A 27,926-nucleotide genomic window follows, 5' to 3' on the forward strand; every position below is an offset into this window, starting at 1 on the left:
CTCAGCCTGCCGTTATTGTTTCTATGTAAAAAAAAAACCCAGCACTATGCAGAGAACTGGAATTAAGGCACAGTACCTTAAAGCTCAGATCTAGTGCTCGAATGGTCACTGGGCCCTTTAGAGGAACTTCAACATGCTAACCTGCTAATTTTGAACCACAAAGGGCTGGAAAATGTTCAGATTGTGATTACAGGATCAAAGATGCTGGTACTGAGCATTTGCATGTCTAGTGTAATGGATTAAGTAGAAACATCAGCCCTTTCTCCTCTGATGAACTTTTTCCTTGTTTTCATTCTTGTCAGATTTGTCCTACAAAATAAATGTTTAACTTGCGAGTGCATACTCTAGGATGCCATATATGGATGCATATACCTCTACAAGATTAGCAGAATTCAGTGACCCAATATTAGCCGATCATGTCTACATGCTAGGTCAACTGGTTTCAATTCCATCCACTCTCCATTGTGAAACTTTTATTACCCACCTGTTTTGATCTGCTTCATATCTAGTGTGTTTTGTTATCCTCCATTTTTAACTATTGAGTATATCGATCGTTTAATTGTCTTCCACATATGATGCTTTTGAGATCATCTTTGCAGTAGGAATGGCGAGATGAAGCTTCATGAATTGCGTCCAGCCAATTGTGTTGAAAATAAAAGTAATTTTTTCTTTTATAACTGACCACAAGAGGCCTCTATTGCTCAAAAATCATAGCCTTCTGACCCACGAAAACTGTTAGCATAGTTAAAAACTGTTAACACTGAGTAGAACATGTGGAGCTTGCATAACATCAATACATAAATAAACCATAAGCCACATTTGGGTTTATCTTCTTCAGCACCATCAAAAGCAGCACCATCCTCTTAATGATTCCCAATATATTGTCTGTTTTATTCCTCAGAGACCTCGAGAGGAGCCAGACTCTAAAATGAAACCCATGCTCTTCTGGGTGCTGCTGGATAATGGGATTATGAATCATTATAGTATGCGGCTGTAGACCAGTAAATGCAAACAGTACTAAATTATTTCCTGACCAAAGTCCAAGCAAGATCGAGTCCAAGCAAGATTTGGTCTGCAGAATCGTGATGAAAATTACATCATGGCTACACTATACATTACCATAAGGACTATGAAAATATGCAGTGTGGCATTTGTTCGTGGCATTGAGTCGTATGGATAAATTATGTCCTCTTAAAAAACATACTGGAGAAGCTGGTGATGGTAATGCAGAGCTATAGACACGTCCCGAACCGAACAAGCATGAGATTGAGGTATTCTTTGCTGAAGGGATGCATCTGGTTAATGCCAGCATTTTGTTGTGTAATTTTATGGTTTTAACCAAATTTTTACTTGGTGGTTTTGTGGGAAACAAGTTGTATATGAAAAAAGGATGTTTTCCTTCCAAGGATGTTTTAAGGTAGTCTTCTAATGAGCGGCCATTGAGAATATAATGTAAGAAATGAAAGTCTCATAAGATAGGGATGTGCTGTCTTATGAATTTATCAAAAGTGAGCCGCCCGAGGTGAAGTGCAGTTATTCTTACCATCCTGTCGTCCTTTATTTCTCTTCCAGTACACAATTTACCAAGGACGATGATTTAACGGCAGTTTTTTCTTAATCTTGAAGTATGCATTTCGTCATATTACTGAACCTCAAACCTCTGCCTTCTAGTGAACAATGTAATTACGGTTACATTAGCTCTCACACAAGAGCACTAACTTTCCGTAAATGTTAAACAAATGGTTGCTTACAGGAAACCTCACCATATGAAAATAATGATCAACTGACCCGGTATGGAAATGCTACTTTCCTTATGTTCCAGTTGTGCAGCAGGCCTCCCAGTCCTTTTTCTGTTCTAGTGAGAACCACTTTGCACTGTTCTATGAGGGGAGTTGTTTACAACATGGTAAGATAAGTTCTTTCCATTAAAAAAGAAAGAAAGAAGGTTCTTTCTTTCTGGCCATTGTGAGCCTGTAAGCAAACCCACAACTCCTGATTCTCCAGATACTAAACTAACCTAAAGAAGGCCACTTGTATTGCTGCTTTTATCAATACAACAGTTTTCAGCAGTGCTAGAACAATAGCAAAAGGGTTTTCTAATAATCAATTAGCCTTAACTTTTAAGGATTAACAAACATAACATGAGCCTGGAACAGAGGACTGATGATCGCTGATAACGGGCTTCTGTCGGACAATGTAGCTCTTTCTTTAAAAAATCCTCTGATCCATTTTATGTTTTTGAAATAGATAAAATGGTCATGTAACTAATCCTGTATCTCTATTATGTCGTACGTGTTTAATAGTCTCAGGTATGAGTCGTTATGAATGTTCTGGAATAAGTCTATATTTTAGAGAACGAGACTTGCCTGGCAAAACTGATGATCATATACTAGACATTCAGACAATGTAATCTCGCGAGTTAAAGAGGATGTAAGTGTTTCTTCTTTTTCCGTGTGTGTCAATATTGGCTAACCATTATATACAGAACTCATCAGTCGTGTCGGACACATCTGTGGAAGAGACATCACACGGACAAACAAAGGTAAGAAGATCTGGGATTTGTTTATCAACCGCTGTTCAATATTATTTCAGTTCATTAATGACATAATCACAAATCTAATCGGATTTATTCAATTTCTGTTGAGTTCTACTTAAAGTTGATAATAAGTGCAGAAGCCCGGAAGTATTCGGAATTCACAAATTCACCACATCTTCAGAAAATATGTGATCAGCCTATTAAAACCTGTTTAAACATAATCTGAATTTGCCCTTGACTTGGTTGAAGTTAAATCAGTGGAATATTAAGGAGAATTGGATATGTTTGGATCTAATTGGTCTGCTTTAGTATAACTGTTGGTCCTTTTACGATACGAATTCCTGTCATTTCTTAGCCTTTCATACAAAAATCATTCCAATACTCCGTCCATTATAATCCTTACATTCAAAAGACTTCTCAGGGAAATTGAGTAGGAATTGCAATGCATGAGGGTAAGTTTGCTTGTTCATACAAATGAAGTTAAACCTGTCCATCGCCTTGAGCCTCACATGTGTTACCTGAGACAGATATGTTCAAAACGAAGTGTTTAGTTAAACTTCCGCCCTAAAAAAAAAAAAAAAGAGAAAGTAAAACTATAGAATAAATCTTGAAGGAATGGAAAATTTAGCATTTATATTAACTTTCCCCAACATTTTATCATTTCTCCCTGGAAGGGTTTTCTTCTTATTACCATTAGAGAAACACTTTACTATGATGATAAACTTTAACCGCTGAACTTTAGCAGCTTTAATAATTAATGTCTGGAATGACTGTAGTTTAATAGTCACATTTTGTGCTTATCATTAATTAAACATTTTATGTTACCGCTGTCTACAAAAGCTTTATTACCATGCTACACTCTTAAAGGTTCTTCGGTTGTTCTTCATGGAGGACAACAAAACATTTCTTCTGCCCTTTTTTTTTAAAGGAAGAACACTTTCACTATACATATAACCAATTTTCTAAAACCGTTTTCTAAGATTTACCTTCCTGCTTAGTATCCCATTCTTCAATTTTTTGGGGAAATTTGGTATCCTTAAGGCTTTAAAGAATAATGTTGTTTTTTCCCCCTGAGAGTGTATTAAACACTTTCAGAGACTTATCCTATTTGTATTTCTTTAAGAATGGCTTCCAAGCTGAATCCCCCCCCCCCAAGAACTCTTGAAGAACCGCTGAAGAGTGTAATAGCCTTAGGGTTCTTCTGAACAATCCTGATGCACCACTGACTGCAAAGCAAGGCTGATGGCTGAATCAAATTTAGTATTGTTTAGTCTTGACCCTATTTCAATTCTGCTGGCGGAAAGAAATCAAATTATCAGACATCGGTATAAACAAATGAATTATTTTATCGCTGGAAGCCTTAAAGCCTCCAGTGTCTCCTTTTATATGAGACTCGATGCTGAACATAGACACCCCCAAAATATTCCACCATTTTTTCACCTCTGGTAGAGTCAGAGTTTTTCAGTGGCATCTGCAATATTTATCAAGGATTGGAAAAATTGAAATGCTTGACACGCTCGAGGTATTAAGAAGAAAATAATTGCACAGAGATTGGAGTTAGGAGAGGAGTGGCTCTTTGATGGACTTGCTAGTCTAAATAGCTCATCAGTGTGTGAATTTGTGTGTACATAATACCATGTGATAGACCTGCCTTCGATTCAGGGTGTATTCCCGCCTCTCACCCGATGCTCTCTGAATCCATGATGGAGATAGAGCAGGATTATGAATAATTTGGAGTGTGTACCGTGCACTTCATTAAACCGTTATAATGGAAGGGTTCTCGGCTTCCGAAAAAGGGTTCTACTGAATTGTTCCTACATGTAGGATCTTACATAGAACCTTTTCAGGAACTGAAAGCCCGTGCTGTGATGGTGAAATTACGTTATTTCTAAAGTGTGTAAAGGGAGCTTTTATAAACTGAGCTTCTTACAGAAATCATTCTGGAAAGCACAGGCACCACAGAGTCGTTTCTAAAAGTAAGCCTCTTGTGGAATTCTGAGCTGCTTTAGAATGAAGAGCGATTCTTCTTTTCAGCGCATGAATGTCTTTAGCTTGAGGGCCTTTGCTAATTGGTTGTCATTCAGCATTTGAGAGTTTCTTTCTGTTTTCAGTAAACACAGAGAACAAATTTTGCAGCTTTGGCTGGCAGTAATGGATGCTGAAGTACTGTGTTACTGTGATGAACTACGGAAATAGAACTAGCATCAAGCAGAAGAGCTCTTGTGTTTTTGTTGCAGGTCTCAACAATGTAACCTTTCTCTTTCTATTAATATTAAAATTGTAAATTAAAATCTCTTTCTACAGATTGCCATAAAAGCTAAACCATGCTGTGGACAGAAGAACTAAGAAGTTTGGTCCTGACAGTTGATGGCATCACACTGATCGCAGGTGTTCCTGCTAATCTGCTGGCTCTCTACACCTTCATTCAAAAGGTGAAGCAGCGAGCGACGCCCATCGATGTCCTCTTGCTCAGCCTCACCATCTCGGACCTGATCTTCCTGTTCTTTCTTCCATTCCGCATGAAAGAGGCGGCTGACATGAAATGGACCATTAGCTACTTCCTGTGTCCGCTTTCAGGATTCTTCTTCTACTCATCAATCTACAACAGCACCTTCCTTTTAACAGCTATCAGCGTGGAGCGCTATCTGGGAGTAGCCTTTCCGATCAAGTACAAACTCAAGCGACATCCTCGATATGCCGTGATCGCCAGCATCATATTCGCCATTGTTTCCATGGCGCATTGCAGTATCGTCTACATCATGCAGTACTACAGGCACACCAATGACTCTCTCTCTGATCCGTTCGAGAAGGAGGTCTGCTATGAAGAGTTCAGCAAAGAGCAGTTGACCATCCTTATGCCCGTCCGTTTGGAATTGTTCACCGTGCTGTTCTGCACCCCTTTTCTCATCTGCTGCTTCTGCTACATCAAATTCATCTACATTCTCTCCCGCTTACCTAACATCAAGCCTAAAAAGCGCTCCAGGGCCATCGGACTTGCCCTAGCCACCCTCCTGGTCTTCATCATCTGCTTCGCGCCATACAACATATCCCATGTCGTAGGTTTTATCGGATGGTACAGTCCTGAATGGAGAGTGTACGCACTGCTCACCAGCACCTTTAACGCCTGTTTGGACCCCCTGATTTTTTATTTCTCCTCTTCAGCACTCCGGGCGAATTTAAAACAACTGTTACGAGGACCCACCAAACGGAGGCACACTTCCTGCTGCCGATTTATCAAATGTCCACAGATAAACTGTACTGCAACTGAAGAAAGCACACAGAGCTCCAATGACACTACAACGTAGAACCGCAAAATCTAGAACTGCAGATAAAAACAATTGTTCTAAGGGGTTTACAATTAGAACCTTAGTATTTTTTTTTTTAAAAAAGCAGTTGCTGATAAACAACAGCAAAGAAAATATTTAGCTTTAATGTTTATTCTATACAATTAACAACATAAATGATGTTCTATATATTTAATGATAATCATAAATCTATTACACAATTTACGACATGGTGGCTCAGCTGAAATTTTGCAAGCGTGGAACGTGGAAGCTCGCGTCCATTCACAGAGACGTCTTTAATTCTCAATGGGTGGACTTCTGTAGCTAGAGAATGTAATGTCTACAGCGATGTCTGGGAGAAGCTGATAATGACCAAGGGATTGAACCACCATTACATTCAGCTCTGGCTTTGTCTTTTCTCTTACTCATGTCGATCCGAAGTTCATCGATAGAGATCAATCCAATGAACCTGGTCTTTTCTGCAATCACAGTAAGATACTTTAAATACCCAAACAGCATGATGGGAAATGTGCCATTTCTATCAAATGGTGTTCTCGGCAAACTCAACAGAATGTAATGAATGGTGAATGTACAAATGTGAACGCCTAATCTCTCTCATAATCGACATTTTGATGTGTCAAAACAAGGAAATAGTTTGAATTCATAAGCTATTAATACAGGATGATTCAAAATAAGGTAACACAACCTGCATATCCAAGTTTGGATCAACAATCCAGCGCCTCAACCACTTGAGCCATCACATCTCCCATAATGTGTTTCTGCGACACTATTCCAGTGTTGTAATGTTATACATGTGTAAATGCTACACTATTCAGTGTTGTAGTGTTCAGGGGCGGACTTAGTGATTTGGGGGCCCTAAGTGATTCCAGGTATGGGAATCTTGCGCATGGTGCAGTACGATAGGAACGTTCTACTATTCATGAATCATAGGGGGGCCCCGCATTTGAAAAGATGTAATAATAACATTAAAATCTTAATGGTTATAGACAGACCATACAATATATGATAGAAAAGTAATAAGTACTATATGATTTATATAGGCTTCTTGGTATTGGTCGGGGCCCCCTAATTCCCCGGGGCCCTAAGCAGCTCCTTACCTCACTTATTGGTTAAGTCCGCCCCTGGTAGTGTTATACATGTGTAATTGCTACACTATTCCATTGTTGTAGTGTTATACATGTGTAATTGCTGCACTATTCCATTGTTGTAGTGTTATACATGTGTAATTGCTACACTATTATAGTGCTGTAGTGTTATACATGTCTAATTGCTACACTATTCCATTGTTGTAGTGTTATACATGTGTAATTGCTACACTATTATAGCACTGTAGTGTTATACATGTCTAATTGCTACACTATTCCATTGTTGTAGTGTTATACATGTGTAATTGCTGCACTATTCCATTGTTGTAGTGTTATACATGTGTAATTGCTGCACTATTCCATTGTTGTAGTGTTATACATGTGTAATTGCTGCACTATTCCATTGTTGTAGTGTTATACATGTGTAATTGCTGCACTATTCCATTGTTGTAGTGTTATACATGTGTAATTGCTACACTATTATAGTGCTGTAGTGTTATACATGTCTAATTGCTACACTATTCCATTGTTGTAGTGTTATACATGTGTAATTGCTGCACTATTCCATTGTTGTAGTGTTATACATGTGTAATTGCTACACTTTTATAGCACTGTAGTGTTATACATGTGTAATTGCTACACTATTCCATTGTTGTAGTGTTATACATGTGTAATTGCTGCACTATTCCATTGTTGTAGTGTTATACATGTGTAATTGCTGCACTATTCCATTGTTGTAGTGTTATACATGTGTAATTGCTGCACTATTCCATTGTTGTAGTGTTATACATGTGTAATTGCTACACTATTATAGTGCTGTAGTGTTATTCATGTGTAATTGCTGCACTATTCCATTGTTGTAGTGTTATACATGTGGGTTTGATAGACTATTACAGTATTGTAGTGTCATAAGTGTGTGTTAAGTGTTAATTTGTTTTTTATTCACCCTGTATATACTCATGAAGAAAAGTCATGAATCTCAAGGCTGGAAATCTATTACTGGAGTAGAACGTCCAAATATTTTTTGTATTTATTGTTTTGAGGAAACAGTTTTTGCATTTTATACTAAAACCCCTGACCAGGATGAATGAATGTAATTGTATTATTTAATATAAATATATATCCCCTTTATCGCAAAATCAATATTGTAATCTAGTGATGTAAAAAATAATGACATATATATTTCTCTTTAATTTAACCTTCATTATATAAACGAATGAAAATGTTATCTAATGCATTTATATATCATGAAACATTTTAATTAACATGACCTGCTGAGAGCTTCCTTTATTTGTTTCTTTAATGGTGTTTTATTTTTAATTGATAAAAATAATTATTGTTAAGCTTTTTCTTGGTTGAATTATGGCGATGATGTAATAACGGCACAGTCTATGACCAGAAGGTTTAGAGTTCAAATCAGAGCCATGAGTAAGAACCTTCACTGAGAATGTGCTGAAGTAAGGATTTGTGACTCTGTACATAAGGAATGTATTTTAAAATGTATTCTGTTAATTACAACGGCTGTTAATTATAAAGATGATGTATTTATATATGATCGAGGCTGTTGGGAATAAAAAAAATCTGGAAAATGCAGAATTGGTTATTGTACTGTCTAAGGGAAATATAAAAAAGTAATAATAATAATAATAATAATAATAATAATAATAATAATAATAATAATAATAATAATAATAATAATAATAAAATGTGTCTCATTTTCATTTTTTTCCAAAGAGAGAGAGAGAGAGAGAAAGTGAGAGAGAGAGATAGAGAGAGAGAGAGCAATGAGAGACAGAGAGAGAGTGAGAGAGAGAGAGAGAGAGAGAGAGAGAGAGAGAGGAATGAGAGACAGAGAGAGAGAGAGTGAGAGAGAGACAAAGAGAGTAAGATAGAGAGGAGAGAGAGAGTGAGAGAGAGACACAGAGAGAGAGAGAGAGAGACAGAGAGGGAGACACAGAGTGAGAGACACACACACAGAGAGAGAGAGAGAGAGAGAGAGAGAGAGAGAGACAGAGAGAGACAGAGAGACACAGAGAGACACAGACAGAGAGAGAGAGAGAGAGAGAGAGAGAGAGAGAGAGACAGAGACAGAGAGAGATAAAGAGAGAGAGAGAGAGAGAGAGAGAGAGAGTGAGAGAGAGAGAGAGAGAGAGAGAGAGAGAGAGAGAGACAAAGAGAGAGACAGAGAGATAGAGAGAGAGAGAGAGAGAGAGATAAAGAGAGAGAGAGACAAAGAGAGAGACAGAGAGAGATAAAGAGAGAGAGAGAGAGAGAGAGAGAGATAAAGAGAGAGAGAGAGAGAGAGAGAGAGAGAGAAAGTGAGAGTGAGACACAGAGAGAGAGAGAAGGAGACAGGAACACACAGAGAGAGAGAGAGAGAGAGAGAGAGAGAGACAGGGACACACACAAAGAGACACCTCAGCATCGAAGTCCATCTCCCAGAATGCACTACTGTCCATATATATAACACTCAGCTACTCAGAAAACACAAACAATTATAAACAGGCTCCCATGTTGTCTGATTATTTGTCAATATTCCCTAAATTACACTTTTTTTTAAATGCTATGTGAATCAGAGTGCTCGTTGCTTGCAGACACAGCTGGCATTGCACAATGAAATATTTTTTTTCCCTCACTGCCAGAATGCTAATTAAAAAAAAAAACAAAAACAAATAAAAAAATGTGCTCTCGCTTCCTGTTCCAAAATGTGCTGGTTGATTTTTTATTTATTTATTTATTTATATATTTATTTATTTTTTCTGATTGATTTGTTTAAGCCTTGAATGATTTGAAAAGTATTCTGCTCCAAAAATGATGAGGAAACTGTTTGGATTGAATGCAGTTACTTCATTCCTCCAACAGCTCCATCACCAGTTCTATTTAATGAACTCATTTGCATAAATCTATATTACATTAAGTCTAAGTGATTCAGTGATACGGAATTAATGACGGCGACTTGTGTTGCTCCGTATAATGGAAATAATAAGCAGTTAAAAATAAACAGAAATTACTTATTTAATATAATAATAATAATAATAATAATAATAATAATAATAACAACAAAAACAACAACAACAACAACAACAACAACAATAATAATAATAATGGATATAAAATGTGTCTCATTTTCACCACTAACCAATCTCAGAAAAATCAATGTCCTCTTATTAAAAATGTGATTTCTTTATATTTTATTATATATACTTTATAATTTTATTTGGTAACATACACAATCATACACAGTACGACATGTAATGAAATGTTTTTTTTTTTATGACTGTCCTATAATGGAAATAACAATTTGAAAACTAGAATATAAAAATATAAGAAATGCAATTTAAAATAATCAGACGTAAACTAGAATATAAAAATATAACAAATATCCATTCATCTTCTATACCCGCTTTATTCCTAATTAGGGTCACAGGGATCTGCTGTTTAATAATTTAAAACATTACCTAAAAGATTAATAATTTAAATAAAAATTTAAAACTAGAATATAAAAATATATGAAATAGAATTTAAATCAGACATAAACTTTAAATCAGACATAAAATTTAAATCAGACATCTTCATATAAGAAATACAATTTAAATCTGATGTAAACTAGAATATAAAATATAACAAATAATTTAAAAACTGGAATATAAAAATATAATAAATAATTTAAATCAAATTTAAAAACAAAAAAATATTATTATTATTATTGTTGTTGTTTATATTATTATTATTGTTGTTATTATTAAGTGTTTAGTAATATAATCATTAATGTGGTGAAGATTTCTGTAGGATGTTTATTTAATGGTTATGGAAGGAGTCTCCAGTGTGAGCACTCTGTAACGGTAAATTTTCGGCCAAAAGAAAGTCTTTAGAAAGGAGAAAAAGGTTTCTTGGTTACTTCAACAGAGAGGTTATGACCTGTTTATAGCTGCTATAACATAGGTGACATTAAATGTAACTATAAGTGGTTAAAAATGACAACATGCTCCTCATTAATTAATCATATTAGTGTATTAGAGCGAAACAAATTTAAATAATCCACGTCAGGGTGCTAAGAGAAACTCTTGTAAGCATTGTGTTATAACCATGGTACGAAATCAACGCACGTCAGACTTTTGGGACACTCACTGGTTGGCTTCCTGAACGTTTTATGTGGTCAGTATTGGTACGTGGTGCCTGCTACGTGATCTGCACAGTATTTTGAAACACCTGCATTTCTCAGAGAGGGATTTTCCAGTGCATGAGTTACTGAATAAAGGATAAAACTTTTATTCAGAGGAGAAAATGGTGTCAGTGTGTGGCGTTTATACACAACATGCAGTGAGAGGATAACAAAATGTGGAGAGATCACTGCTGTGAAAAGAGGAAATACTCTCCTTAAGTCTCTCTCTCTCTCTCTCTTTCTCTTACACACACACACACACACACACACACACACTGTGGCTGTCCCTGTTAGGACCCATTTATAAAGCTAATTATAATTCAGAAAATTAACTACATTTTTTGAAACATTTGGATTGTGACATTAGAGCCAGACTGTATGTAGCTACACACACACACACACACACACACACACACACGTTAATCCTTTCTGTCTCTGTCCTATCCTTCTCAATTTCCTAATCAAGACCAACAACTTAATGTAACTTAATTACACACAAACACACACACACACTTTCACTGTATTTGTTTCTGTCCCTCCTTCCTACTCCTCTAATCAAGACACTCACCTAAAACCAAACACACACACACACACACACCTTCATTGCCTCTGTCTCTGTCCCTCCCTCTCACTCTTCTAATCAAGACACACACCTAATAACAAACACACACACACACAGACACACACACACACCTTCATTGCTTCTGTCTCTGTCCCTCCCTCTCACTCTTCTAATCAAGACACACACCTAATAACAAACACACACACACCTTCATTGCCTCTGTCTCTGTCCCTCCCTCTCACTCTTCTAATCAAGACACACACCTAATAACAAACACACACACACACACAGACATACACACACACCTTCATTGCCTCTGTCTCTGTCCCTCCCTCTCACTCCCCTAATCAAGACACAAACCTAATAACAAACACACACACACACCTTCATTGCCTCTGTCTCTGTCCCTCCCTCTCACTCCCCTAATCAAGACACACACCTAATAACAAACACACACACACATACACACACCTTCATTGCCTCTGTCTCTGTCCCTCCCTCTCACTCCCCTAATCAAGACACACACCTAATAACAAACACACATACACACACCTTCATTGCCTCTGTCTCTGTCCCTCCCTCTCACTCCCCTAATCAAGACACACACCTGAAGGTGCATAAACCATGATAAGGAACCTTCTCACTGAAGCCGCTCACACACTCATCCTTGTCTTCCCCGTCTCACTATCCTCACCAAGACACACCTGAAGTTCTAGATAAGAGTCGGAGCTGTCTGTAACTACTGACCTGCTCACGTTTCACACACCCACACACACACACACACACACTTCTCACAGACATAATAACATACAGGAGGGCTGGATGTATCCTCAGAGAGTTTGGCTTATTAATTTTCCATGATCAAATGATGAGAGCAAACATTGAGGCGAGGACAGTGAGGAAGCCAGAGGCAGATAGACCCTGGACAGCGTTTAGATAAGCTCCACTCCTCTTTTTTTTCCCCCCGTCAGTCGCAGTACAGAAAGCTGACCACAGCACTGAAGGAGTTACATCAGTCTTAATTTTTCTGCCTTGAGCAATCCAGTATATTTTGACTCCTCAATGCGGGAATGCACATGAAGAAATCCTAAGGTAATGTCACTGCTTTTATTAATAGAAAGAGCTGATTCAGTGCATTTCTTTCCAGAAAGGGAAGTGTGTAGAAAAGGAGTTGGACGCTCGATGTACTTTCACGCGTTTGTTTTTATTCGTGAAGCAATCTAGGAAAAGTAGTAAAAGTAATGAATTCGTAAGATTTCAGAGAACAATGTCCTGGGGGGGGGAGCCGCATTCTGGTCATTTTAAATCTTGCAAGATTTGATTGGATCTTCATTGCGTTTGGAAATGGAATTGCGAATGGAATTTTTGAGAGAATATTAAGACACCCAAACCTCATTAACAAACTTCAGTGATGACTTCATTTCCTGTTGATTCAACAGACCATTCAGTTCTAAAACAATAGAAATGGTTTCTTTTACAATTCCTGCATTATATAATATTAAATAAATAAATAAAACACTTTATGTAACCTACATTCTTAGAAAAAATATCAAATGTAGAACGTTTGGTAGAACCCTAGTCGTCCCTCTGAGGAATCCTTTCATGATTTTATGGAGAACCCTGCAAATAATGTTCAATTATTCCAAAGAACCAGCGGCACCAAACTTTTTAAATGAAACTGGACATTCTTACTTATACAAAGAACAATTCCTTCTAAAATTCTCCTGTTTTATTTTACAGCAATTTGTTTTTCAGTTGTCTTGCAAAAGAACCATATGTAAAACCGAGTGTTTTTCTATCAGTACACCTTCCAGACTAAATATTTTTAGCAAGCTATGATCCCTTCAACAGTTCCTATATTAAATTTGACATAGCGATTGAATTGCATTGAAACCAACCCACTCAAATTTGAGTGTGAGGCATTTTTAAAGCAATAACACCTTACTACGCAACTGCACAATTATTATATTAAAGGGAATCCACCACCATTTATTTCACCTACGACTCGGCGGAAGGTGTTTTCTTATCACGAATGGCTTCAAACTGAACGTCTAATTACACCGAGCCATAGAGATTTTAAACACTCGACTGTATTAATTTAATTAAAAGCAATTTATTCAACTTCTTCAGTTTTCCCTCTGAGGGAACCTTTAGAGGTTCTGCTGGAGTGTTTATTTTCTCTTATCAAAAATGGTACTACATTTCAATATTTGTAGGAAGCAATAAACACTTAATTATACAAGGAACTGTTTGATGAATCACTGACTTTATTAATTAAATAACATTTTTAGCATAACATTTTTTACATACATTATTGGGGGAAAAAAAAATCTAGAACCTTTAAGGTTTCTTCAGTTGTCTGAAAATCAATCAGTGTATTCACGAACTCTACATCGGATCTAGAACTTTTAGGAAGCCATGAACCATAGCTATACATGCTTGCTAAATGAATTAAATTAAATCTCATTTAAAAGCTATTTTAAATGACAAATACGTTTTTCTCCCTCTGAGGGAACCCATAAAGGTTCTACGCAGAACCCTACAAAAGGGTATTTGCCTCAGAATGGTTTCCAGTGTTATTTAGAAAGCTATGAATATTTAATTATTCAACGAACCATTCATATTATTAATAAAATGTAAGTTAAAGCAATTTATTTAACCTGGATTTTTAAGGAGAAGTTCAAATCTAAAACTCTTAATGGCCGCTTCTTTGTCCCTGTCTTGAGAGAACCCTTAAAGGTTCAATTTAAGTCCCTAGCTCAGAAATAGCTTTAAAGTGGATATTTTTAGGACGTGATGTATTTCGGTTACTCTATTAATTTCATTGGTGTTAAAGCAACAAGAATTCCTAATATTTTAACTCTTTACTATATTAAATAAATAGCACTTCACCGCCCAAAATGATCAAATCCTTTAAGGATTCATTAGAGAACCCTGTGAGAGAGCGTTTTCATATAGGATTCAGGTCTAAACTAGAACTTATTTAGAAACCTATGAGCTCTTAGCTATGCAAAGACGCATTTGACAAGTCCGTTAAAATCCCAGGACGTCCTACGTTATATAAGTCCACACTTTCCTAATAGTTCCTCTGTAATTCCCCTGAAGTTAATACGCTCTGAGACAAGCTCGGATTTAAGAGTTTAAATGAACATACTGTACCATCTGAATACTTTCGAGAGTACAGACACAGTTGAGAGTAAACTGTATGCATGTGTACTGTTGAATGTATATAGCAATAAATATCACTGGCTTATATTACAGCTTATACATTACTGACAGCTTAGTGTTTACTGCATTGTAAAAAACTCCTCTGCAACTCAGGCTTCATGATCTTAGCTGTTTGCATTAATACAGTAAAAACAGTCCTACCCCCAGAAACATGGCCGTGTTCCAAGACTCGGCTATGAAACTTAGTGGGATATGTCATAACAACCCTGTGGTTTGTTATGACATACCCCTGTTTGTCCTCCACAACGAAATTACAATCTTAGACTTACAACAAAGGTGTCAAAAGAATGAAAAGCAAAGTAAACAAAGCGTCACTTTAGGGTCGGGTTTTCATGTATTGATTGTTGTTTAGTCGGTGTTCTTATCAGTATTATCCTTTGTTCACACTAGCAAGTGACAAACGACGACGGCAAGCCGCAAAACGGCAGCAGCGAGCAACATTTAAATGGAATTTTGTCAATTCTGTGCAAATTGGTTATGTCGTAAGGGAGTTTCAAAGCAAAACTATTGGCTTTAATGATTCCTCTGAACAGTCTGGTGGTGCATGTGAACTGATGTTTCTTCAGCTCCCTGCTAGTTCCTACTTACAGTTAGTTTCTGTTTACTGTTTGATTAATAAAAATGGAAGCAATACATATCTTGTTTTTTGCTTCATAGAGACATTAGAAAGCAAAGTAATGCTTGGAAGGAAGTAATGGAGATAATTATGCTTTATGCTAATTCACCTTCAACAAGATTTGAGCTGATTATTTAGATTATGTTGAAATAGTTTGGGCTACACAACCACAAGAGAGAAACTTCGAGCAAAACAAGTGACTTGAATGTATGAGTGAATGATTGCAGGCTTTCGTCTAATCTCCTTTGTACTTTGCTTGGCTTCATTTCAGTATCTTTAATTGACCTTTCTTACAGAAACCCTTAGTACCTTCAACCATCCTACATATTCCAGACTTACTGTAATGCTGTTCTTCTTTTCTGTGCTGTTCAGGATTGGAAAAAAAATGAGGTGAGGCCTCCACAAGCAAGCCATGCAGCAGTGTGAGACCATCCTTTGCCTCTCGGTCTACATCATCACCTTCGTCACAGGCTTCCCAAGCAATATCCTGGCTTTCTACACGTTCAGCTGCAAGGTGTGGAGAAAGCCAGTGCCTATCGATATACTCCTGCTTAATCTGACCATCTCAGACCTACTGTTCCTTCTCTTCCTGCCCTTTAAGATGCAAGAGGTGGTCGATGGGATGCACTGGAACATGCCATACTTCCTGTGCCCGCTGTCGGGCTTTGTCTTCTACATGACCATCTACAATAGCACATTTTTTCTCACTGCAGTAAGTGTCGAGCGCTATCTAGGAGTCGCTTTCCCCATCCAGCACTCGTTGAGACGACGACCCATCTACGCCGTGATGGCCTCCATCTTCCTCTGGGCGCTCTCCATGCTCCATCTTAGCATCGTTTATATAGTACCCTACTACAACCCAGCTGGGACAGGCCCACCACCTAGGAATGTGTGTTATGAGGAATTTACCGATGCCCAACTGCGCATTCTGCTGCCTGTACGCTTGGAGCTCTGCATTGTGCTGTTCTGCATCCCGCTCCTCATCTGCACTTTCTGCTACGTCAACTTCATTCTCATCCTGTCGCGTTTGCCAAACATTGGCAGACGGAGGAAGCTTCGAGCCATTGGACTTGCCTTGGGCACGCTACTGGTGTTCGCGCTGTGCTTTGGACCCTACAACGTCTCGCACGTGATGGGATTCATCACTAAACGCAGCCCTGCATGGCGGGACAAGGCACTGTTACTGAGCACTTTCAACGCCTGCCTTGATCCACTCATCTTCTACCTGTCGTCGGCAGCCGTCCGGAGCACGTTGGCAACAATGGCGCAAGGTGTCTGGCACAAAATAAAGGCAAGCAGCAGTGTTCTTGTCTGCTGGAGACTGGGAAAAGATGGGCACGAGAGTACTAAAAACTCATTTCCTATACCTGGCGAGATTAATGCTCTTTGACAGAAATTGGTGGCGAGAAGAGGATGCCTTGTGACGTCCTTGTGTTTTCCACAATCCTTTTGGAAAAGGATGCGTCTGAATTTACATTTCATTCCCCAAAGGAACAATTCCACAGCAACTGGAACAGACATTAAGGCAACCCGGTGAAGGTCAGTGAAATCTGCTCTTTGGAGATTTATTTCTCGGCTGTCCTATATGATGTGTAGGGAGCAGAATAAACACAGTCGTGGGATTTGAACTTCTGGTTGCTAAGCCCAAACCGGCTCAATCATCATGTTTCAACACGCCTTTATGTAAGTAATGTCCATATGTTTCCTGTATAGGATAAGGGCTCGGACAACAGACCTCACACGGGAGATTTATGAGTCCACAGTACGAGAAGAAAGACATCATATACAACCCAGTGTTTACACACGATAGCCATATATTGAGTGCTTGCAAACAGAAGGCCTGTGGTTTATGAACGTCCCACCTTGAATATGTTTTCTTGTGCTTGCTTCTTCAGCCGGAATTAAAGACACGCACTCACTGGGCATATTGAACGGTGGGTGAAAAAAAGGACCCTTCACCTGGACGGGTCGGTATGATTGGGTGGAGATTAAGCACAGAGTCACAGTTTGTTCAGCATGGAGATAAAGGATCTGCAATAGCAGGCAATGCTTGGGTCAATAGAACTCGCTCTTTCACCTGTTCCATGTTAATATTTGCAGGTTATTTGGTTCTGGGAAAAATGAACAATAGGTTGAGAGAGAAAGGGGAAAAAAGAGCAAATACACACACATACACACACAAATAAATCAAGCTTTCTGTATTTCCACATTCGAACTTCAATTCAGGAAATGACAAGACCGCTAAACCTTTCATACCTCAACAAAGAAACAAATCAATAAAAAGCAAAGAAATGAATAGCAGTAAAACATTATACCTTGTTTCTAATGAAATCCTTCTAATCTTAAAGCAGAGAAGCTGCGGTTATCTTGTCAACCTTACCGCAATTCTTCAGGTCCTGACTGAAATTAGCTGTCATTACTTAACGTGTTTATTGGAGAACTATGAGGAGTATATTGCTTATTGTAATGTCTGCTGTCCATTTTTGGCCTCTACTGCATCATAAAAATTTTATAGTATATTTCCCTCTTGCTCATAACCATCTCGAATCTCCCTACAGGATACTGGTGTGTGAGTTATGATTTATGAACCTAATAAATATTTGGATAAGGTTATTGTCTTTGATTGCTAATCTTGGGCTGTGTGTGTGTGTGTGTGTGTGTGTGTAAATGTACTTCACTATGAATGTACAGGTAAAAATAAACACATAAGGGCATTGGTTTTGTGCCTCGCACATGCTGAAGATGTTATTTAGAATTTAGCCTGTTAGCAAAACGTCCCAAGATGCTTGAAAGGAAACTATCCAGGGAGGTTCAAGATCGAACACAGATTGTTGTTTGTCACAATACATGACACTACTAGTAAATCTGACCCCTCGTTGAACGTGTATCGGGTTCGGTGCTCACTGAATTAAACGTGAATCCTGAAACCACACAAATTACGATATTTGAGTTAGCCTGGGTTTCACACACAAACTGATGTTCTTACTTTGGCGATGGAGTTTTGAGTCTTGTAAAAGGGTTCTACATGTTTTAAATGAGTAAAAATAGTTTCTTGTGTTATGCAAAGAACCCAAAGAACAGTTGTAGATGAGGTAGATGTCTAACATTAGACTCATTTATTATGCACATTTGTTACAGTTTTTACGGTAGACATACTACACTTGTAGTTATGGTTCTTTGTTTGTTCGTGTGTAAAATTAGAAAACAGGTGGCCTAGTGAAAATTAGCTTTATCATAGAACTTGTATTTAAAAAGAGAGAGAGATAGAGACAGATAGAGAAAGAGAGAGAGGGATGTGTAGATGTCTATTTTTTAATACACTCGCTGACTGTCAAAGCTTTGGCCCCTAGATGCTACAAGATGGCTTTAATTAAATATCAACAATACAAAAACACAAAGAGATAGTGTTCCAGGATTAAATAATTACAATAATGATTAGGAGACTTGTTTGCCATCTTGTTGCTGCCACTGAGAACAAGAAGTAGCTAACAGCACTGGAGTCAGGTTGGACGAAAGCAATGTCTGTTTATTAGCAAGGGCTGCTTTGTGTATTTATTCGAGATTGAAGATTTTATTTGTCACATATACAGTTATATACAGTGCAGTAAAAAAATGAGGGTAGACTATAGATAGATAGATAGATAGATAGATAGATAGATAGATAGATAGATAGAGAGAGAGAGAGAGAGAGAGAGAGAGAGAGAGCTGGAGGCAAACACAGCTGCCGTTGGCTCTGCACTGATCCCAAATCAATGTAAAATTGCCCCCAAACAGCTGGCTGTAATGATAACAGTTCAGTAAGCATGCATCCTCATTATTACCTCAGGGGCAAAGATGGTATTGAAAGCATCAAAAGTTATCCTCCTGTAGATGCATTGTCCTAGAGCATCTACACTGATCTCATGTTTGTGTGCACCATGACGGAACAACAGGTCTAAAATGCTGTACAAGATGGTGGTACTTTATTTATCTCCGTCAAGTGTGCTCCCTTCCTCAATCTTCCTTAAACTGGTACTGGTATTATCGCATTTTTCCTCTGTCTGAATTAAAAGAATGAAAAGTGGGTGAAGACTAATACACTGTTCCATGACCTTCCTGTACACAGAAGCCGACTTTATTTTAGCGTGATACACATACAAGTACAGTGTCTCTCGTTGTGATACTAGATTAGAATAAATAGAAAATTAGAAATCCTAGTTTTAATTTTAATACTTTGAGGCTTGGATTTTCTGATTTTAAGTTTCAAACCTTCATTGTTAGAAGATAAAATATCTGGGAATTAATTAATGAAATAATTTTCTACAAATAAAATAGGCAAATTTCACAAGAAAGGAATAAAACAGCAGGGGTTATATAAAAAAAATAATAATAAAAAACACAAGGTAATATGATATGTCTTGAGTTACTCTTTACACCACAAAGTTGATTATTTTCCATTAACAGCACATCCTAATTTTAGACAATTTTAAGGATTTTCCTAGCCTCTACTAGGGGCAATATATTCTTAAAGATGTCAAATTTTTTCCACAAAATGTTTCTTCAAAATAAACTGTGATATCTGAGATGCGCCAAGTGTCCTGACTAATTTTATATCAGACTTGTAGCCATAAAATAATTCATTTGTTTACACTGATTGAAAATGTCCGACCAGCAGAACGGTACTGGTAAAAAGATCAGCTGACCAAAATGATTTTTCAAATATTGATTGAGTTCAGTTCATTTTTGCAATGCATGCCTTGATTTCACAATCTGTGAATACACAGAAGGAAGCTATTGTCCAATAAGGAAAATCTAGAGCAAAGGTATTGAACGCTCGCATTAGGTAATAAAGGACAGGTTCTTTTTTTAAAACTGTACAGCTTAAAATATAGACTAGCGAGGAGGGTCATGGAGGACCTCTGCCATAAAGCAATATTCCTGTGTTTGCTAAATTTCTACAGTGTTTGTAATGTGTTTCATTTCCTCTCTCAGCTGAGGCTGAATTACATCTGGGGCTGCCTCGGAGTTGCGCAATTAAAAATGATTAACCGAGAACAAGCTCAGGGTTAAATTATAGTTAATTTTTGATGAATAAGTTGTGGCGGTTTAACCACCGCACGCAGTCCTCATTTGCATAGAAGCTGACATTGCCTGGAGCGAGTCTTCGCAGCCTTGTAAGATTCTATGTTCTCGGCAGGAAAGTCGTCGCTCCATGAATAAACATGAGTTAAGGTTATATGGAGTGGCTTTGTTGAATTAGAACACTGTTTTCCCATTAGAGCTCCTGCAGATGGGGTAAACTCCGAACCTAATCCAATACACTCGGCTCTAATATCTCGCTTCTACATGCAGGATGGTATGAGACGCTATCCATCATGATGTGTGTTTCAGGAAGCCTGAGAGATTCCGGAGAAATCCAACCTGAAGCTGAAAATATCTTCATCTATAAATACAACAGCAAAACACAGGGTAGATGCTCCACATAACCAAACAGATGGAAAAAAACCCCTGTTATTTAACAAAGAAAAAAATTGTTGCTATGGCGATTTATAGAAGGACTTTCCATTGTCAGCACTTTGTAATGGTCAGTAAGTTTTTCGCCACTGGAAACCAGTCATTATTTTTTTGTAATTTAGTAAATCTTTAATTTTTAATGATAGGGTTACTAAATAAAAAGTTTTAATTTTAGGTGTTAATTTTCTGGCAAATAAAACAGAGAATTTTGATTGGCTTGAGAGATTTTGGGAAAGTTTGTAAGGGGGCAGTGGTAGCTCAAGTGGTTAAAGCTCTGGGTCGTTGACTGGAAGATCGAGGGTTTAAGCCCCAGCACCACCAAGCTGCCACTGTTGGGGCCTTGAGCAAGGCCTCTGCTCCAGGGATGCTGCATCATGGGTGACCCTGGGCTCTGACCCCAACCCCCATGGATGGGATATGCGAAGAAAGAATTTCACTGTGCCGTAACGTATATGTGACATATAAAGATATCTATAAATATAAGCTTTCTTATGTCTCGCATTTAGATAGGCAGTCTAGACATCCGTTCGTTCTCTTTCCACAGCCGTCCATGTTATTTTCCATCTTTACCATCAATGAGAATCTTCACACACACACAAACACTCACGCTCTCCTCGACTCCTCGAGTGGAGGCGGAGCAGCTATCCTCACTTTACCCCTCAATGCCAGCAGAGAGAGCAAATGCTCTTCAGATTGTTGAGTTTTTCAAAAAAAAGCTCAGAAGAGAACGTTTATTTACAGTCACGGCCTTTCCTCAGACACTGTTTCAGTAATGGTTCTAACCTGAGGAACCATTTCTGGATTGGTTAAAAGAAAATGACGTGCGTGTTACATCAGCGAGGGACTTTGTCATATCAATCCATTACTTTTAACACATTTATCAGCATAACATTGTTCAACTCTTGATTCTGATTAGAAGGTGTTGCTTGTTTTTAATGTCAATCTAGTACTTTATTATTTCTAGGGCAGGGTCGATGCTTCATGTAGACTGACAAAAAGGAAGCAATTGCTGATATGTAAAGTTATTTCATATTTATGGAAGGAGTCTCCAGTGCAAGTGCTTCATAGCAGACTTTCTGAAGTTTCTCAACACAGAAATGTCTTCAGCCTTTGCCTTGTGTCATTTTCAACAATATATAATTAATAATATTTTAGAGATATTAATAATAATGTAGTTGGTAAAGAGATGTCTCTTTGATTATTGCTGGGGGTTTTTTTCGGGGATGAAACAGTACACCTTCAATTTAATATTTCAATAACTAGCTAACCTTTTCACCAGCTAATGTTTACCTTATGCTATAACACAGATACAAAACAGACAGACTGACCGAATGTCCTCCTTTACGAATGTTCGCCATAAGAATTAATATTTTGCAAGAAATTTGCTTCGGCATATGAAGCATTTTTGGCATACGAATGAACCGAAACAGAAGCGAACACCGACTGCATGTACGTCCGGGAGCTGTTCAGTAGGAACAGTGGAAAGCCAACCAAAGCCAACCAAATTTTCTGGATTTACTTTTCAGTCAGTGAAAGCTGTTTCGAAAGAGTCAGCCCCCAATACCAAAGTTGCCTTCGGCATGCATTCAAAAGCTAGGAGATTTTTCAGGTGTTTTTTTGTTGACAGATTGGTGGCGTGGGTGGTCTATTCTATTTTTAGCCCAAGCCCGGTGGCACGACTTCCTGTGAGGACCCTTGACATGGAATGCTTGGCTTGGGTCAGTTCTTTGTAAGCAGCCATACAGTTTACATACGCTTCGTATCGGGAATATTGGTCATATTTTTGGGCGGCTGGAACGGATTATCTGCATTTACATTATTTCTTATGGGAAAATTCGTATCGCAATACAAATTTTCACCTTAAGAACTCTCCTCCAGAACGAATTAAATTCCTATGCCAAGGTTCCACTGTATCTGAATAGGTCATGCGTTTCTGTGATCAACTTCCATGAGTATCTCGAGAGATCACCAAGCAAAATGTCTCACCATCAGTTGACTCTATCAAAATGTGATCTCAGGATGTTGTTTCTGGACGTTTCCTAGCAGCACTACCTGAAATGTCACCACTTCTCCACGGTCCAGAGGTATTACTGGCGGGATGAGCTGCATCCTGTGGGAGGACATGTGCGACTGCACTTTATTTCTCTTAAAGACTACCTCATTAGACACAAGGCCGTCTGCTTTGCTCACGGTTCATTCAACCGAGATGGAAAGTGATTATCTAAGGCAGCAGGGATGAACGCTACAACCGAGGAATGTAAAGGTGCGTGTGGAAGTTATTGGGATGGGCCAAGGTGAGTTGTCGTGTATAATCCAATGTGATGTTTCCACGTAGTGAACTCTTGTGTTCACGGGCCAACAATGTGCTTACAAGCCTATAGAACAATTATGTCAATACTAGATGCAGAGCTAGGGGTAATTTCTTTATTTCTGTATTTTTAAGTGATGTAATGCTTATTTGTCGGTGGGTAACATAACATGCATACAGAACACAGATCTATGACAAGCGGCAGCTCATTCATAGGGGGCAGATGGAGCAGAAGCCGACCATAAAAATCATAGTAATCTTCATCAAATCCTCATTAACAAAGACAAACATTTAGATTTTTTTTTTGAGCAACCAAAATTTTTTGATTGCCTTTTGAGATTTTGCACAGTCGCATAGGGCAGAATGCTCACTGCCCCATTTAGTTCTACAGAGATGTTATTATATATAGAATAAAAAATAGGACTGTTAATAGACAGGGGTTTTTAGAGCAGGAACCACTCTGCCCCATGATTGCGTGGGTACTAATAGCTTCATAAACTATAAGTGAAAGCCAGAAATATTTTTTTAGAAGTACATTGGAACCTCGGCATAGGAATTTATTTTTTTCTGGAGGCGAGTTCTTAATGCAAAAATTTGTATTGCGATACAAATTTTCCAATAAGAAATAATGTAAATGCAGATAATCCGTTTCAGCCGCCCAAAAATATTCCCAGTACGAAGCGTATGTAAACTGTATTCCTGCTTACAAAGAACTGACCCAAGCCAAGCATTCCATGTTAAGGATCTTCACAGGACGTCGTGCCACCAAGCTTGGGCTAAAAATAGAACAGACCACCTATGCCACTGATCTGTCAACAAAAAAATGTCTGAAAAATCACCTAGCTTTTGAATGCATGCCGAAGGCAACGCTGGTATCATAAGGTTGAATCTTCTGAAACAGTTTTTGAAAGAAATGCAGAAATTCAGAGTTTCGGTTCGGGTCATTTGTATGCCAAAAATGCTTCGAATGCCGATGCAAATTTCATGCAAAATTTCAATTCTTAAAGTGAAACTTCGTAAGGGAGGACATTCTTATGCGGAGGTTCCTCTGTAACATGCTTGCAATTCTGGGAACATTCTGGAAACTGCACAATAAATGATAATGGTGATGGGATTATACCATTTAAAGATGCGCGTTTTCGTACTTTTGGTTTCTGGGAATGTTCTGGAAACCAATCATTGTTAGCTGGGGTTGTATTAAAGCAGATATTAGGCTTCAGTAGCTTGAGTACTAATATCTTTCTAACCTTTATAAGCCAGAAATGATCTTTTTTTGTATCTGCTTTGTTATTTATGAAAGTTTTCTTTCTACAGAAATATCATGTACAAGTTTCTTCGTCTATTATGGTTCAAAGAACATCCACCTAATGTTCCCATACCTTTTATAATAGAATGGTTTAGGGGAACGTTCCAGAACATTCGGTAACCTTTATCTAATTTATACCTCTTGGGAACCTTGCTCTAACCCCGGATGGTTCAGAGGAGGTTCTTCCTGGTGCAAACCTGCAACTATACTAAGACTGACTGTGTCAAATAATTATAGCAGATGATATCAGACAAACACAGCCTTTGGTGTTTATTCTTATGTTATTGTTTACCAGCTGCTATAAACATGATTTAATTAATCTAAGCATTTTTTTTCTTTCTCTTATAGCTAGATAGACTATGAGCTCAGGGATATCAAGCTGACAGCCGAAGGAGGTTTAACGCAGCAGGAAAAATAGAAGAGTATCTCCGGTTTTATCAGATTAAAACATCATTTCCTCCTATTACCAGTGGAGACATTATTAATACAGCAAGATTGACAGTAGAACATGCTTTACATGATTAAATAACACGTTCTAAATGCCATCACCACTCCTACCACTGTCTGGCATCCAGGAAAAATCCATTAATGCATCACACTTGTCAAATTAATTGTATAGATCATGCAGTTGTTTTATGTATTTATTTATATTTCCTCTTTCCTAACTGAAATTAATTCATGGCTACGCCACTGGTCAAAACAGTGGCTGTGTTTGTGAATCCGTATAAATTCATTTTTAACGCATGTAAACTGAAAAAGCAAATCCGCAGCTACAGACATGCAAGGAGAAGCCGTAAAATACACAAAAAAACATAAAAAACGAAGAGCGTGTCAATCCAGACACGGCATCGTTTCAGCACGTTAGCCAAGTGTTTAATTGCGCTGGGGTTGTGACTTTAACAAGTTTTATTGTCTGTTTCAAGGAACAAACCTCCAAATGTCCTTATTAAACAGACAGCGAGAGGAATTTGTGGCTGCACTAAAGTTTGTTTAGCGTGTCATCCTCGCTTGATGTTCAGCAAGGAAGCCCTTAAAAGAGAATATACATGTTGCACTTTAAAACGATTAAAAGATATTTGCCTAGGAACATGCACATGGGAACGTCTTGCTAAAAGTCATAATATCTGAGCTGATCACCACTTAAAAACGTGGAGCATTTTAGAATATGCTTTATTCCTTACTAAGTTCAATTAGTTTTTTTTGCTTTGTGTCTCTGAGATCTCTCAGTCTCATGATGCTCTGCATCTCATTTCTTCACTTCACACTTCTCTGGTTCTGGTGTTGTTTAGCAGCAGCTTTCCAGATCCATCCACAATCAGCTGGAGACCTTTTGTTAGCATCACCACACCCACACCCAGCTGCCCAAGAAACAATGAGGCAGCCAATTACTTTTGGTCCCCTGAAATAAAGAGGGCCGTGTATAAAAATGACTGTAATTCCTCTGTGATTCATGCCATGTGATCATTCGTAATTACAGCTGGCAGTCTGCCCTTTCATTTCGAATCGAACGCGCAGCAGAGTCAACACAATTTGAGTCACCATCTTTGAACTTGGACTGCACAATGACAAAATACATTTTAACCTCTCTAAATGAGTAGCTCGCATAGGGACTGTTGGTAAAAAAGCAACATTAATGGTAATGGTGATGGGGTTATACCATGTGAAGATCGGTAGTTTTGGATTCTGGGAATGTTCTGGAAACCAATCATTGTTAGCTGGGGTTGTATTAAAGCAGATATTAGGCTTCAGTAGCTTGAGTACTAATAGCTTTCTGACCTTTTTAAGCCAGAAATGATCTTTCATCTATTATTAGTTCTTATTCAGGAAAGTTTTCTTTCTATAGAAATATCATGTTCAAGTTTCTTTGTGTATTATTGCTCAAAGACCATCCAGCTAAAGTTCCCATAACGTTTAAAATACAATGGTTTAAAGAACGTTCCAGAACATCTCAGTAACCTTACAGTAATTTCAACCTCTTGGGAACCTAGCTCTAACCCTGGACAGGGAAGTTCAGCTCTAACCCTAGTTCAGAGGAGGTTCTTCCTGGTGCAACTGTAACTTAACAAACTTGTAATACTATAAGAGACTGAGTGTCAAAAATGATTATTATTCTTATGTTATTGTTTACCAGCTGTTATAAACAAGATTAACTAATCTAATTTATACCTCTTGGTAAGCTTGGACTAACCCTGGATGGTTCAGAGGAGGTACAAACCTGTAAGTATACTGAAACTGACTGAGTGTCATCAGTATAGAATATTTATTTCAATCCACTTTCCCTGTTGATCTGTGAAATATTTTCAACAGACTCTGGCCGATCTGATGTAATATCTATGTACTGTAATGTAGTAGTAAATGGGATGTTATTTTGTACACAACAAAATAAAACCTGAGAGTGAACTTTGGTGAACTTTCCATAAGAGAACAGAGTATTCCTGAAATGATTTCTAGTTACAAAATAATAGTTCATAAAAGGAAGCTTCGGTGAAAGTTCCTTTTCTGGTGTTATATAACCGTCTTGTGTTTTAAAAGTTCCCTGAACATTTCAGGAACTGCATTGACTTTGTTAATGAAAACAGAACATTATGTGCCAGAAGGTTATGTAATGCCACCCCAAAAGGGTAACATTGGATAAAACTTTTTTTTTTCCGCCTTGGTTCATTTTGAGATTTCACCACTGTCTGATTCATTTTAGTACGTGACAGGAAAGCTTAGACCCTTTAATAACCCTTTAGTCAAGGCGGAAGTAGTAGTTCACTAGTTTGGTTTTCTGTATAAGTCAAGTACAGATGTTAATAGCAACTGAAAGTTATATCAATCTTGAGCATTACATGACACTTTGAAGTGAGGAAGCCGTTTGGTATGTGGCAGGAAGGCTCTAATATTTGGTAAATGGTAGCTCACGGTTGGGTTTCTGTATGAATCAAGTCACAAGTTTAGGTTTTAGTAGTATGAGAAAACCTGTAAATGCCTGTAAATAACCCTGCTAACTCTATTAGTTTGATGGAGTATTCACACCTTGAGTTTAGGTTATTGTCTGTTGGGAGTTCTGTGGAGAAACACACTGGATGCATGGACCTTCGTCTGGTTTTTGTTCACTTCTTTTGGTTGGTGGGATGGCTACATTAAAGTGATGGAGTCTCATCCAGAATGTATTCAGACTTGGGAAAGGCTTGATCTACTTCATTCCTGACCATGATCAAGAGGTACCTGAAGATGAATATTGGATTGGATGGATTCTCAGAAAAACACTTAAATATTTGAATCTTTAGGAAAAGAAAAGGCTCTGCTTGGAAGCCTTTGACAAGAAACTTGTACTTGTAGA

General features: G+C 37.9%; 2 protein-coding genes across 3 annotated transcripts; both read left to right on the forward strand.

Moving 5' to 3' along the window:
* Positions 1-2,403: 2,403 nt before the first annotated feature.
* Positions 2,404-8,522, forward strand: LOC131344570 (free fatty acid receptor 2-like). Of its 2 annotated transcripts, none has more exons than XM_058376963.1 (2): positions 2,404-2,542; positions 4,841-8,522. In XM_058376963.1, the coding sequence occupies exon 2, from the start codon at positions 4,861-4,863 to the stop codon at positions 5,839-5,841; it is 981 nt and encodes a 326-aa protein (XP_058232946.1). In that variant the 5' UTR covers positions 2,404-2,542; positions 4,841-4,860; the 3' UTR covers positions 5,842-8,522. The 2 variants fall into 2 exon arrangements, with proteins under 2 accessions (XP_058232946.1, XP_058232947.1); XM_058376964.1 differs by lacking the exon at positions 2,404-2,542 and adding an exon at positions 4,421-4,512.
* A 4,088-nt stretch (positions 8,523-12,610) lies between these two features.
* Positions 12,611-18,489, forward strand: LOC131344037 (free fatty acid receptor 3-like). The gene is made up of 2 exons (XM_058375964.1): positions 12,611-12,742; positions 15,867-18,489. Exon 2 carries the CDS (start codon positions 15,907-15,909, stop codon positions 16,882-16,884), a length of 978 nt encoding a protein of 325 aa, XP_058231947.1. The 5' UTR covers positions 12,611-12,742; positions 15,867-15,906; the 3' UTR covers positions 16,885-18,489.
* The last annotated feature ends 9,437 nt before the right edge of the window (positions 18,490-27,926 follow it).

The sequence above is a fragment of the Hemibagrus wyckioides genome, linkage group LG23 (assembly GCF_019097595.1).
Source record: "Hemibagrus wyckioides isolate EC202008001 linkage group LG23, SWU_Hwy_1.0, whole genome shotgun sequence".
In the NCBI taxonomy this organism is placed as follows: Eukaryota; Metazoa; Chordata; class Actinopteri; order Siluriformes; family Bagridae; genus Hemibagrus; species Hemibagrus wyckioides.

Coding starts and splice junctions, on each gene's coding strand:
- LOC131344037 (XM_058375964.1), top strand. CDS start 15,907: ATGCAGCAGTGTGAGACCATCCTTTGCCTCTCGGTCTACATCATCACC.
- LOC131344570 (XM_058376963.1), top strand. CDS start 4,861: ATGCTGTGGACAGAAGAACTAAGAAGTTTGGTCCTGACAGTTGATGGC.